This window comes from Erigeron canadensis, chromosome 8 (assembly GCF_010389155.1).
Source record: "Erigeron canadensis isolate Cc75 chromosome 8, C_canadensis_v1, whole genome shotgun sequence".
Lineage (NCBI taxonomy): Eukaryota > Viridiplantae > Streptophyta > Magnoliopsida > Asterales > Asteraceae > Erigeron > Erigeron canadensis.
The window spans coordinates 20,221,648-20,235,009 of NC_057768.1; the positions used below are offsets into that span (position 1 = coordinate 20,221,648).

Consider the following 13,362-nt stretch of genomic DNA (forward strand, 5'->3'; position numbering starts at 1 on the left):
GAGACATATAGAAAGAAAGAAAGACTTCATAAAATGAGGTTTTAAACTTATAATTTCAAATCAAAAGTAAAAATAGTTTAAGTCATATATGCATTGTTATTATTATACTAAAAGGGTACCCGTGCAATACAGCATAGGTGACGGGTGGCAGAGGTGGCGTCGTGACGGATGGCAGCGGTGGCGATAGCGTTGTTAGGCATGAGCATGGGTCAAAACCCGACCAGATCTGTACAAAACCAGACACCCGACAATGCAACAAAATTCAACCCGTCATTATCCTATTAGATATATGTTATGCCTTTTACTAATAAAAGTTGGATATTTACACTTTTGTTGATTTATTTTATTTTTTTATATAAAGTTCAACACTTTTCGTGTACTCTTAAATATATATATATATAGTTTTTGGGGTGGGTTATTTTAGGACCACCTCTTAGTTTAGGACCATTTAGGACATGTGTTTTTTGTAACTTATACACCACCATTATCATCTACTACGATATACAAGACTTTTTTTGTAAAAACACTAAGACTTCCCGGCGACGGGCCCACCGGAAAATTATGTGTAAGTTAACTTACACATTATTTTCCGGCGACGCGGTGGTCGGAAAATCATGGTGGTCGGAGATGATCATGGTGGTGTGTAAGTTACAAAAAAACACATGTCTTAAGATTGGTCCTAAAATAAGTGGTCATAAAATAACTTGCATCTATAGTTTCTAACATATATATATATATATATATATTTTCTAACCCGGTCAACGACCGTGTATAGATCTAGTTATTAAGTGTTGAATGTATTAAATGGTTGAATGCATTAAGAATGTCTGTATGTATTAAGTAAAACTAGATTGGTGTCCGTACAATGCATCGGCGGTAATGGCGACGGTGATGGTGTGGTTATTAACGTAAAAGTACTTTCATTGCGGTCGAAAATATAATGCATTGTTGTGTGGGATTTGAAAAGTGGGAGGAGGGGGAAGAATTTTGAGTTAGGGTTTTTGCTATGTGTTTTTGCGTGAGGGAGAGATAAAAATTGAATATTTTTTAAGGACATTTTAGTCACAGTCTATAAAATAAAAATAAAGATGTATTAAGATGGAAGGTATATGTGTCATTTCATGTTCTTAAAATTAAGGAGGGGAAATGAGAGTTTGTTTTATAAAGGAGTATATATATAGTTAATTGACGGTTACTTTTGTTTATTAAGTTAAAAAAAAATGAAATTTATCTGAATGATTAAGTTCTGAACTATTAAGTTTATTACTAAAACAAAATCTTTTGTTTTTCAATTTTTAGCACCAAAGTTACTTTCTTTCTACATAGTTTTTTTTTTGAAAAAACTTTCTTTCTACATATAGGCTATAGCCCCCTCACACTTTCACATTAACATTTTGGACTTTTATGCTTTAACCACATAACTTTTAAGTTTTTTATTTTGGGCACAAACTTTAATTGTCTTTACATTTTGCCCCTTAACTACATAACCACTTCTAACCGATCTCCGACGACCTCGTCTCAATGTAGACATCGGCATCGTCGGCGATGGCCACCGTAATTTCTTGTTGGCCAACATGATCATTGGTTAGTCAATGACTCCACATGGGGAAATGGCTTTTCTCCGTCTAGAATATGGGAAAGAAAACAAAATACAAAATCTCATCTTATTTCATCGACATCATGAACAACATCCTTAGATCTAAAAGAGAAAGAAATAAGATGAAGGACAAACGGGTGGTGGTTGTCATCATCAAAAGCCATAAATTTCTGATGATAACGTTCTCTGTCATATCTTCCATCGATACGGCCATGGAAAATATCCACGGCAATGTGTGGGTTAAAAAGTAGTTTATTATAGAATACATAATGAGACACAGAATATACATCGAAGAAAGAACCCAAAGAGGGTATGGATTGTGCATGTTTATTCGAGGATGGCAAGTCAATGATGAATTATTCAAGATGTTTTGGATTTGTTTTCGCCAAGTACCTTGTGGTATTCCCGGCTTCCCATTGCCTCTGGTTGTGAAGTTCTCAGACCATTATTCTATTGCGAAGTTACAATTTAATATCGACATTTGGTTCGACACCGGTTCTAAGGTGTTCAATTTGATATCGGTATTTGGTTCCGATTTAATGCCGGTTCTAAGGTGTTCAACTTGATATCAGTATTTGGTTCCACATTATGTCTGCATAAGCCAATTGGTTGTTTCCAATCAACATCCATATTTTGTTGGACCTCGTTCAGTTGAATGTTGTCACAGGCCCGATGGACATTGGGTAATGGGTCAGCCATGTAAACATTTTCGATGGTTCTAGTAAGGTACGAGTACGACTAATGTTGTTCCTAAATCCTATGGTGTAATCATAAAATACCACGCATGATATAACCTTATTACAACATGTTCATAGCAAAATTATTTGAAAGAATTAAAATTATAAATCCATTTTATGCACAAACAAAAGCTACAGTGATTTTATGATCAACAAGTTAACCATTGAACTCTTAGACAACAATCATGAAACAAAGTTCCTGAAACTTTATTAAATAAATCCATTAACAAACATATATAAATAAAAAAGCAAATCTAACCAACCCTAAACACTACAAAGATGAAAGATCACAAAAAAAAGGAAACTAATTAGAAGTGGCAAAGTGAGTTTAGAGTAGAAACTACAGCCGGCTTGGAGAAGATCCAGGACGACATAGAAACAAAGAGAAGGTAGCGGATCTTAGCCTGGTGGAGATGTGGCTGGCACAGGTGTCCAGCGGAAATATTGGCCAGACAGCTGGTTCTGGTGAGCTTGAAGTCATGGAACCAAAGCATCATATTTAACATAATAAAAGGTATTATAGTGTCTTAAAGTTTTCTTCTAAACAAACTACATTCTTGATAAATGTACAAGACCTTTTGCAGATCCTACTTGAAAAAACAAAAACCTTTATGTACAAGCCAATTAATGAATGAAATTCTTTAATATTCTCTTAGGCACTTGAGGACTTAAAAACTGTTATCAAACAGGGGAAGCTACTATGGAAGTAGAGGGCACAAAGGGGCTTGAATTCCTCCGATACGTCTAAAGATATTATGTGTACATTCACTACCAGAAATGTTGTAATCACCAATGTTATTAACAGACAAAATCTATTGTTAACTTTGTATTTGTTAAACTTGCCAACAGATCTTGTTAGGAGGAACTCCAATTATAATAACAATTACAATTACAACCACCATAGATCAACTATAAAAATTTATGTTTTACTTTTGCAAATTGCCATATATACGGTACATCTTACGGAGTATTGCAAGGCTGCAAGCTACTGTTGTATGACATATATACAAGTATATATATAGGGGATGGGGTAAAAAAAAAAGTACCAGGGGATCCATCGCAACCATCCGATCAAGCATCTTCCTTCTTCTTCCTTCTTCTCCAGCGAGACAACAGCAGCCGCCGCCACCACCTCCTTCTCTGGCGACCGTCACCACCTCCTCCTTCCTTATTCTCCGACGAGACAACCACCGCCACCACCATCATCATCTCCGACCACCACGGCGCCGACAGCAAGGGCTACGCCTGTACCGTATCAAACCGCCGCCATCTCTTGGATCGCCGGCCATCAAATCTATACAATTCCCATATGCGTCCGGTGACAACCACTTTAGAACGGAGAACGGATGAGGGCAATGCCCGTACCGTATCCACCGGAAAATGAAACTGATGATTGTCGGAGATGTTGTCGTCGCCGCTGCCGGAAAGGAAGATGACCGTAGATGTCGCGGGAGATAATCAATGATGATTAGATCCGATGAAGATGGCCGGAGATGTCGCCGGAGATGCGTCATTTATTCATCCGATCTCTAGATCCAACGGTGGAGAACTGGAGATTGATCCCCTTGTACTTTTTTGATTGCTTGTCCCCTATTTAACCCACCCCTATATATATATCTAAAGAAAAGTGAAGATATGAGACAACACCACCCAACTTGGGTGTGATCCACTCTCAGATCAACACTTTTTAATCTATTTTGTACAAAATTAAAGAAAAGTATAAAGATATATTAAAAAAATTGAACGTGAGGGGAATTACACCCAAGTTGGGTGGTGTTGTCTCACACCTTCACTTCCCCCATATATCTAATATACCTTATTGAACAAGATATAATTGACACATAAGCATGACCTATTTTCTTGTCACAATGGAAGACTAATGAGTAATGAGCCATATATGTGTGTGTTTCTTGCTTGGATAATTTCATTGTACGCTTCTTTTATCGGGATCTTATAGTTTTTGTCATAACGTTCTCACAAACTTCTGATAAGACCTGCAAGTCAATTTACATATGATTCAACACGAATAAAGTAGCAAAGGTCACATGTATCTTTGTCCTAAAATCAAATGTCAAAAAATGTAGAAGTATTTATCTATATCTATATCTATACTCCTGTACTACATTATAAAACATTTTTTCCTTCCCTTTTCTTCAACTAAGAAGTTGATAATCCCAAAATTCCCCTCTCTTCTATTTCACTATTTTAAATATCTCGACTTGAAATACATATACTACGTACTTGAAATACCTATGATATTCTTAATGAAATTAATTTACAACATCTACCATCAACTTCTAAAACAACTACACTACCCCTTTTACATCAACAATTTACACTAATTGTTGCGCCCCAAGCCCCCAACCACCACCAATTGCCGCTGCCGCCAAACTACCACCCGCTGTAGCCGCCGCATCGCGCGAGTACTTTTTTAGTTATTCATCAAGCCCAGAAGGTAAAACTAGCAAAAAATTCAGGTAGTGGGGCTCTAAATAAAAATAATTGACTATTAAATTCAAGCAACATATATATGGTGTATGCAGATTGGAAATGATCGTCAAATTTATGCTTATTCTCCATTCTAAATTAATAGAGCACATTCCCATATTGGACAACTAACCAAACATCACCTAATTGTTTCAATCATATTAGTCAGTATACTAACTAATATCTTGATCAATTAATTGAGTAAAAAATCTTCAACAATAAATGCTAATATATGTCACATACACCGATACGACCGGATAAACTGACCTGGATTTTTCGCTGTCTAATCTATTATGTATCATGTGATGCAATTGTAAAGCTGCTTTAGTAATGCATAGTTTTCCACAAGGAAAGCAGCAGCTGTACCAATTAAGGAAAACGGGGGAACACTTATCTCTCAATGTAAGATTTGAGAAGCTTCAAGCGTTGTAAATGTTCGAGTTTATCCTTGTTCCACACATAACGATGTAAGAAGATAGAAAGCTCGTTGTTTACTCCCCTTGCATTCAGGAACTCATAAAGTGCATTCTGAAGCCTTCTGTCCAAACCCCTGAAAGAGACGCAGTATTTTGAGCATATTGAATAATAAACGTGGCAAAATGGTCGGGTCAGATGAGGTGTCAAAACAGGTAACTTTTTCGAGCATATTGAAATGGGCCAGCCTGGGTTAACAAAAACTACTATCCAAAGAAGTTAATCACTCTATGATTTACTTGGCACATTTGAGGATGGGAATTCAGATTTCAAGGAAAAGCTGAAGCTGATGATTAAATCACATGACAATAATATAACAGAGAAATTAATGTAAGATATTTACCTGAAATCAGGACCCATATAGGGCCGAGATAGTGTTCCATCAGGCCCAATTGCATAAACCTTCTGAATCTCCAAACGTTCTGGCAAAGCAGAACAAACAAATTCCAGCATGTTGCTTCCTTCACTTTTTGATATATCAATTAGCAAACTTATATGAAGTTGAGGATTGGGTTCAGCATTTTCACCCCTCAGGTTGGGAGATACAGTGGCATAACCATCAAACATTGTAGCTTCAATTTTAATATTTTCATCCAGTGTAGATCTACCCAGCAAAGTAACAAACTGCTCTCCGGGTCTATCTTCCACCATAAACGCATTGAACTTCTTGTCAGGCTGCAATCAGTTAGCATGGTCCATCAAATACAGAAACTTTTCAAAACGCAATGAATTTAAATAGAACACAAGCAATATTTTAACAGATTGTAACTTATTCAACAGAAAGAATTGCATAATTTTTTTTATACATTGACACATAAACATGCAATCATCCAGTTACATTTTAAAAAAATATACAGATAGATAAAAACACATTGTACACTCAAACATACTACATTGCATACACACATATATAACATCTCATATTCTTCCAACGATGTTTCTGGAAGCAATCTCTCTACTCCTTGATAGCTAAGTAGTTAAGGACCGAAATTTTGGTGTTTCGGCCAAGGACAGGTATTTGAAATATCGGTTATTTCGGTGGTATTTCGGTAATTTTAATATTATTCAAAATATTATATATACTCATATATATATACCAAAAAGATTGTAATTATACACACAAATGTCAATTATATTAAGTTAATACATAATCTAAATATCAAAGTCAATCTTAAAAGTGTCAATATTTGATAGATTAGTGTTAATACTTGCAAAAATTAGTGTTTCTTATGTTGTTCTTTTAGAAACATTAAATAAAAAATTTTAAAAAATGGAAAATTGGCATACCACCGAAATTGGACCGATTTTGGTCAGATTTCGGTAAAAATCTCGGAACCGAAATTTTGGTCAAAGATCTGGACCCGTATACCAGTGGAGGACCGAAAACCGAAATACCACTTGTATACCACCAAAATTGACTACATAGCTTCATAGAGGTATGATTGTCAACGTCCCACCTCCCCGATACCCCCATTTGACAAGATGGGGGTATCGTTCTTCTTCTTGTTAAAAGATGACAAGAAAATTTAGTCACTTACAAATTGGGTATGCACATAGCATTACAAATCCTTATTCTATCTGCCAAGGCATTGCATTAAATATAATTTTTAAACGAAAAAGTAATGCTCCAGACCTCGTTCCATATAACATAAGATACACAATCTTTTGCGTTACATGATCAAACTCTAACACGAACCAAACTGTAAACATGCTCAAAAGTGCAGTGTAGTCAAAATATCTATTTCGTTTTTTGCTGCGAATAAGCCATCAACTATAATAAAGCACGAAAAAAACACAAAATTTGGCGAGATTTCAGCTACATAAAATCGTCAAGTAAAATGACTTCTTCGAAATAGCTTATTTTGGTGCAAAGTTTAGTTGGCACAAGATGTATGGTCAAATTAGGAGTATCAGTAAGAGGAATGTGTCATTTTAGCTTCTACATTATTGAATGAAATTGTACACACACATGTATATATATATATAGGGGAGTCATCCAATAAGAACCAAAATAAAATAAGAACAAATAAGAACCAATAGGAGAATTCCAAATCATCAAACATTAAAAAGGGTAATTAAGACAATTGTAAAATACAATTTATTTATATTTTTTTCCAAGCAGTTTTGATTCTATAAATTTAACTGCCTTTACGGCTTGCATATCACTTATGGATTATTATATCCAATACGTACGTATCACTTATAGATTATTATATTCTACAAACTTGCATATCACCTAACGTCTCAGCGCCTTAGAGTATGACCTCTAGTTTTTTTATTTTTCATTCTTTTAGATTTTTATTTTTCTAAACAGTTCGTGTAATAAGTGTTTACGCATCGTTTGTTTTCATTATTTTTCACGTACCATTAAATTTTTCCAACATTAATATGTATTTTACAGTGCTTCAATTCGAATAAATTCAATTCATAATCTATACTTTGGATGCATTGTCTATTTTCTGTACAAATCATCTTAACCACATGGATGCACTAGTCTTTCATATACAGGATGCACAAGTTTTATATAAACATGCTGCATAAGTCGTATATATATATGGATGCATAACTCATATACATGCACAAATCTTATATAAAGAGGCTCTATAAATCCTAAATGTGGATGCATAACTCGCATTGGATTCACAAATCATCTTAAAATAATGGATGCAGAACTCCGAAAAAAACTGGATGCACCTTTTATTTTGTAAGAAAACTGGATGCACATTTTTTTTCATTAAACAAGGCTGCATTTTAACTATATAAAAACGGCTGAATTTTGAAATTGGAAGGCGGATGCACATGCCATGAAACCAACGTAAAAGTTCGATACATGAGTTTCTCAGAGAATCGTTCATGGGGTTGTTCAAAACATTTTTCCAAATAGGATACACAATAGTTATCTTATTATACAATAATAATGTTTGAGTAATATTATTAGATATATTTAATAGGATTACTATTGTGTTTTATATAAACTAGCACGGTACCCGCGCAAATGCAGCGGCGTTCGGGGCGGCAACAGTTTAGTGGTGGGGACGACTGTTGGCGGTGGAAGCGGCGTCGAGGGTTATAGATAATTGATGTAAAAATAAATAATGTATAAAATTAATGGAGATATTTTAAATAGATAAATGACTAATAGTGTAATATAATCATTAAGGGCATTTTAGACATTTCCCATATGTAACTTTCAACATGGGGCTATTCTTTTTATAATATAGTTCATTAAGGGCATTTTAGACATTTCCCCTCATGTAACTTTCAACCTAGGGGCTATTCTTTTTATAATATAGTATAGAAGTATAGATAATTAAAGTCATCCAGGTTTTAGTTTTCATGATATTGAACGTGGTGTTAGAAGTTGATTGTGTAACTTCTATTGCTTTCTTTAAAACCGCCATGTACCTACATGCATATCTATTTATATTCTTTTGTTTTTTTTTCCTTACTTTCATTTACCATCATGTCCTTTAAATTACATGTAAAAAGACATATTTACCATTAATTTTATATAATCTTTCAAATATACCCTCATTCATCTTGGCCCTAAAATTATTTCATCCAACGGTTATAAATTGTTCTCACTGTTCTTATTTTCAACATCTTCTCACCGGAAAGCTACCCTATATCCCTACATTATATAAATCTCACTTCAAAATTTGTTAGTTATTGCCTATGTGGCATGCTTAAAAATGCAAGAAAGCCCAAAAATCATTACAATATTGCTCCATGGAAGGTCTACGGATTAGTTATTTTTATAAGAAGTTCAAATTTTTGAAAACGGATTATTTATGCTTTCAAAAAGTTCAAATTTTCGAAAATTTGAATATGTAACCGTTCGTGTATTGCTTGTGGCGGTTACTTCCTTGCATGTCTATGTCTATATAAGGCCACTTCCATTCAGTTTTAAGGCATTTCAAAACGTAAACACATAACAGATCAATTTTAGCATGGCTTCACTAAACCATGTTTCAATTAGAAATTTGCGTCCAAATAATAAGCATGTACGATAACGGTTAGAATTTGCGGCTATGGAAGCAACCTCTATATGGAGATGTTAATAACATAGGTAGTATTGAGATGATCCGGATGGACGAACATGTAAGTATTCATTGTTTGTGAATTTTTCTTTTTTGATTAGATTACTTTTTAATATAACTTTCTTTCGAATTTATAACTAGCTTTTTAACATTCTAATGTATAAACATTTTCATTTTGACAGTTTGATAAAGTGGTTGTTGTTGCAACAATCGGTTTTATTCCAACCGACCAGTTATGGTATTCAATGGAATGTTTGAACTGTTCTCAAGAAGTTAAGTTGACCGATCTCTACATGGATGCAGTCGACATTATTGATGTTTTAAGGGACAACAAAATGTGGATTTGTTGTTCATGTAACAAGGATGGAGTTCTCATCAACCCTAGGTATATATTTATATTTCATATTAAAACTCTATAATCATTAAGTTGTGTGGTAAAATTGTATCTCTGTTTTTTTTTTGGGTAGGTTTAATGTGCAAGTTAGGATTGTAGATGCCACTGGTACTATTGGAGTTAAAATGAATGATCAACAAATTTCAAATCTTATACTAAGAACAACCTATCAAATTTGTGATGAAAATTATGAGGTATATTTGGTTTATTTTAGTGCTAAATAAGACTTTTCTATGCATTTTAAGTCATTAATTTTTTTTAAAATGGTCATTAGTTGTAATAGGAGTACATTTACTTCGCTACATGCATGCTTGAACTGATGTTAAAGAAATTATTTAAAGTTATAGCGCATCCACGTGGGTCTATATATCAAAGTGGGGGAAAATTCATAATACCTATCACATATTCACATCCAGTTAACCAACATAATCCTTCTTATATGCGCCTACTACGGGCAATCCATTTTATAATCTCTCTGGCGTGCAATGTACGCGTTTTAAGCCCTCGTGTATCATTAATAAGTCCCAAGGTATATCTAGCATTTTTCTTCTTTAAATTAATCAACTCATAAGAATATTTTTATTATGTCCAACTTAGTTATACTGATACAATCTTAAAATAAAGTTTAAGAAAAATTATTTAGGGTTGTCCGTGCATCGCACGGGGTCTAAGCACTAGTATATATATATATATATATATATGTATATAAATTGTACAGCTAGTAAGAAAGGAAACAATAATGAAATGGAATGGAAGGGAAACCTGATGAGGAGGGGAGTAATCAGACTCGAAATCGATCTCGTCGGTAAGCATGCGAACAAGATTAGATTCAAATGGTGATGACTTCTTCTTGATGTCAATGTTAAGTGGTTTTGTTGATGATGTGGAAAGTGAATTTGAGGGAAGAAGGAGATGACGAAATGAGGGTGGTGGGTTGGTTTTAGAAATTAGGGTTTTAGCCAATGGGATGCATCTTCTTGACCTTCCAATTATCCAAACCATTGCTACCGAATTTGCTATTTTTCGCCCCAAAGTAATTATTAGTTCCCTGATAATCTGATATAATTGTCTACTACTCAAGTCTCAATGCATATAGGCAATTTTTCCAGGTCGGTAGAGTATGGAGCTGGAGTATTCGGACTAGGAGGAGATATAGTCAAAAAGTATTCCGATTGGAAATTTTATATTTTCTATAACAGAAAAGTGAGTACACTCAATTTGGTAAAAACTCTCACATATTTTAACAGGGATAACTTGGATGATGGTAAAATTATTTTGGTTGGATAATGTTGTTCTCACAAACCATTAAAATTATGGAGGGCTTTTTGACATGTGTAGAAATTGATTTAAGTGAGTTTGTGAGAACAACATCATCGAACAAAGATGATGTTACATCATAAATCATTTTCTCATTTTAATATTAGTATGTGAAGGGTTTTCATCCAACTTAAGTGTTTAACAGCTTCACATTCTCTTAACCTATATGATTGATATATTACAAAAATACTCTCTGATTTTCAAAGTAATTTCATTTAAAAATGATACAGTCAAGTGCATCCAAAATCAGTCCTTAAAACAACTCTCAGTTTATTTTGAAGAAACTGAGGTGTTTGCGTAACATGGCTACGGGCGGTGGCATAGTGTAACATCCCAATATTTTAAGGTAATAGAAAATTAATCCTTTTTGTAGTTTTGACATTAAATTAAATTAATTTTCTAGTATTTTGTTTTGAGTTAAGGGGTTAATTTAGTTGGAGCTTTAGTAACTAGCGGGTATTTTACCCACTAAATATGATATGGGACGTGGCTATCAAGGAGATAAGCCAACCACAGTTCCACTTCTTTCTTATTAACAAACTCTTTTCCACTACTACATCTCTACTCAATCTTGAACCTTCAATTCTTCTTCAAATCCATGCAATAAAAAATCAAATTAAAGAATTTTAATCTTAGAACAATAACAATAACCATCTCCAATTGTAAAAGAAATTGAAATTGAGGGTTGTGAGGAGGTGGTGGTGGCCGATAATTCTAGGAAGAAAAAGGGGAAGAATTGTGATTTGATAACCCTAATTCTTTGTCTCTCATTCTTGAGGTAATAATTTCCATAACCCTTATTAAAATTTAGGGTTCTTAATCTTAGAATTTGGGGGTTTTTGTTATTTGGGATTTTCAAGTAAAACCCTAATTAAATTTGATTGAGAAATGGTTAGTTTGATTTAACGAGTTTGTTGGTAATGAAAATCCCTAATAGTAAGAATCTCATACTTTATGGTGTTTGACTAGTAATTTATGAAACAAAGTTTTATGATGAGAATTTGGAAGTTGTTGGAAAAGTGTTGAGAAGCCAAACACCATAATGTTAGAATTGAGGACATGCAAGTAGATACATGTAAAGGAGTTGAGTTATGGAACTCATAGATGGTATGTGTTTATTCATGTATAGGTATTGAAGATTGAATTGTCGAGCTTGTAGCCTTATAGTGTCAAGTAGCCAAATTGAGGTGAGTGTATATGCATATAATCATGTTCTTGTTATTAGAGGTCATAGGTGGGTAAATTCCTATGACCCATTTGATAGTTGTTAGTTAGAACTAGTAGGTGGGTAAATTCCTACTAGCCAAATTGTCCATGGCCATGTTGAAAATGAATGTATGTTGTTTGATATGTATAAAATGGCTAGCTTGCTAGACTTTATGTGGTGCTTGATGCACAATGTTAAAATGGCATGATTATGATTATATGTGTTTGCATTCACTAAGCGTTGCTTATGTTTTAGTTGTTTAACTTTTTTTAGGAGTTGGTAGTAGCAAGGGAAAGGAAGTAACCGAGTGAAGTTCAAGTTGGAAGTTCTTGCCATCTAGAGGTTGGCATTTTAGGTAACTTGGGTAGATGATCCTTTTGGTACATGTTGGCTCTTGATACAATTCCTTTTGGTTAATCTAATCTTGGTAAAATTCTGAAAATTTGGTGGTTGTAATGAATATGTAAGCTTTTGATAAAATTTATGAATGACTTGACAAATTATCCAAGTTGGGTAATTGACCCACTTGTTGAAGAATGTGTTTGTAAAGCTTGTATAGATGACAAGTCTTTTGTAATGGTGTTTCATATGTCATGAACAAGTTTGGTTTAGTTTATGAAAGTATTTGAAGTGAAAAGGCATTTTGGGTTGAAACCACTTTTGTTAAGGTGCAGGAAAGTTGATTTTGGAACAAAAAGTTTTCTGCAGGTAGTCCCACTGCGTCGCAATGGGCTTATGGTCAAATTCGGCCGTGGGTTTTCACTGCGCCGCAATGGGGTACAAAAAAAAATTTTTATTCGATTTTGATTAAAATGGTTTGGGTTCTTACACATTGGTAGCGGCGACAACAGCGGTGGTGGCGGTAAAAGTGTGGTTATTAATGTAAGAAGATAGTTGTAGTTATTTTAAAAATTGAGGGTGTATGTCTTAAATAAATTCATTTATTCTTAAGTAAAAATACTTAAAGTAGTGAATAATGAATAAGAGTATTTTAGGTATACTGTATTATTATTATTTGAAAAGAGATGGACAATTTGTTTTATAAAGAAATACAAATAGTTAAAATTTTTAGAAATAAGTTTTCAGAGTGATAGTTTGTTTAATACTAG

The 13,362-nt window shown here is 34.0% G+C and overlaps 1 protein-coding gene across 3 annotated transcripts; it reads right to left on the reverse strand.

The window, feature by feature from the left end:
- Positions 1 to 3,239: 3,239 nt before the first annotated feature.
- LOC122578879 (uncharacterized protein At2g39795, mitochondrial-like) lies at positions 3,240 to 10,871 on the reverse strand. 3 transcript variants are annotated; one of them, XR_006320559.1, is made up of 4 exons: positions 10,492 to 10,871; positions 5,639 to 5,970; positions 5,089 to 5,371; positions 3,240 to 4,328 (listed from the first exon to the last, which is right to left on the reverse strand). XR_006320559.1 is itself a non-coding variant. In XM_043750928.1 (4 exons), the coding sequence occupies exons 1-3, from the start codon at positions 10,729 to 10,731 to the stop codon at positions 5,212 to 5,214; spliced, it is 732 nt and encodes a 243-aa protein (XP_043606863.1). In that variant the 5' UTR covers positions 10,732 to 10,871; the 3' UTR covers positions 3,240 to 4,328; positions 5,188 to 5,211. The 3 variants fall into 3 exon arrangements, 2 of the variants coding, with proteins under 2 accessions (XP_043606863.1, XP_043606862.1); XM_043750928.1 differs by having other exon boundaries at positions 5,188 to 5,371; XM_043750927.1 differs by lacking the exon at positions 3,240 to 4,328 and having other exon boundaries at positions 4,886 to 5,371.
- Positions 10,872 to 13,362: the final 2,491 nt, after the last annotated feature.

Coding starts and splice junctions, on each gene's coding strand:
- LOC122578879 (XM_043750928.1), bottom strand. CDS start 10,731: ATGGTTTGGATAATTGGAAGGTCAAGAAGATGCATCCCATTGGCTAAA. Junction 5,971..10,491: donor ATTACTCCCCTCCTCATCAG/GTTTCCCTTCCA, acceptor AACTGATTGCAG/CCTGACAAGAAGTTCAATGC. Junction 5,372..5,638: donor TATATGGGTCCTGATTTCAG/GTAAATATCTTA, acceptor CGTCTCTTTCAG/GGGTTTGGACAGAAGGCTTC.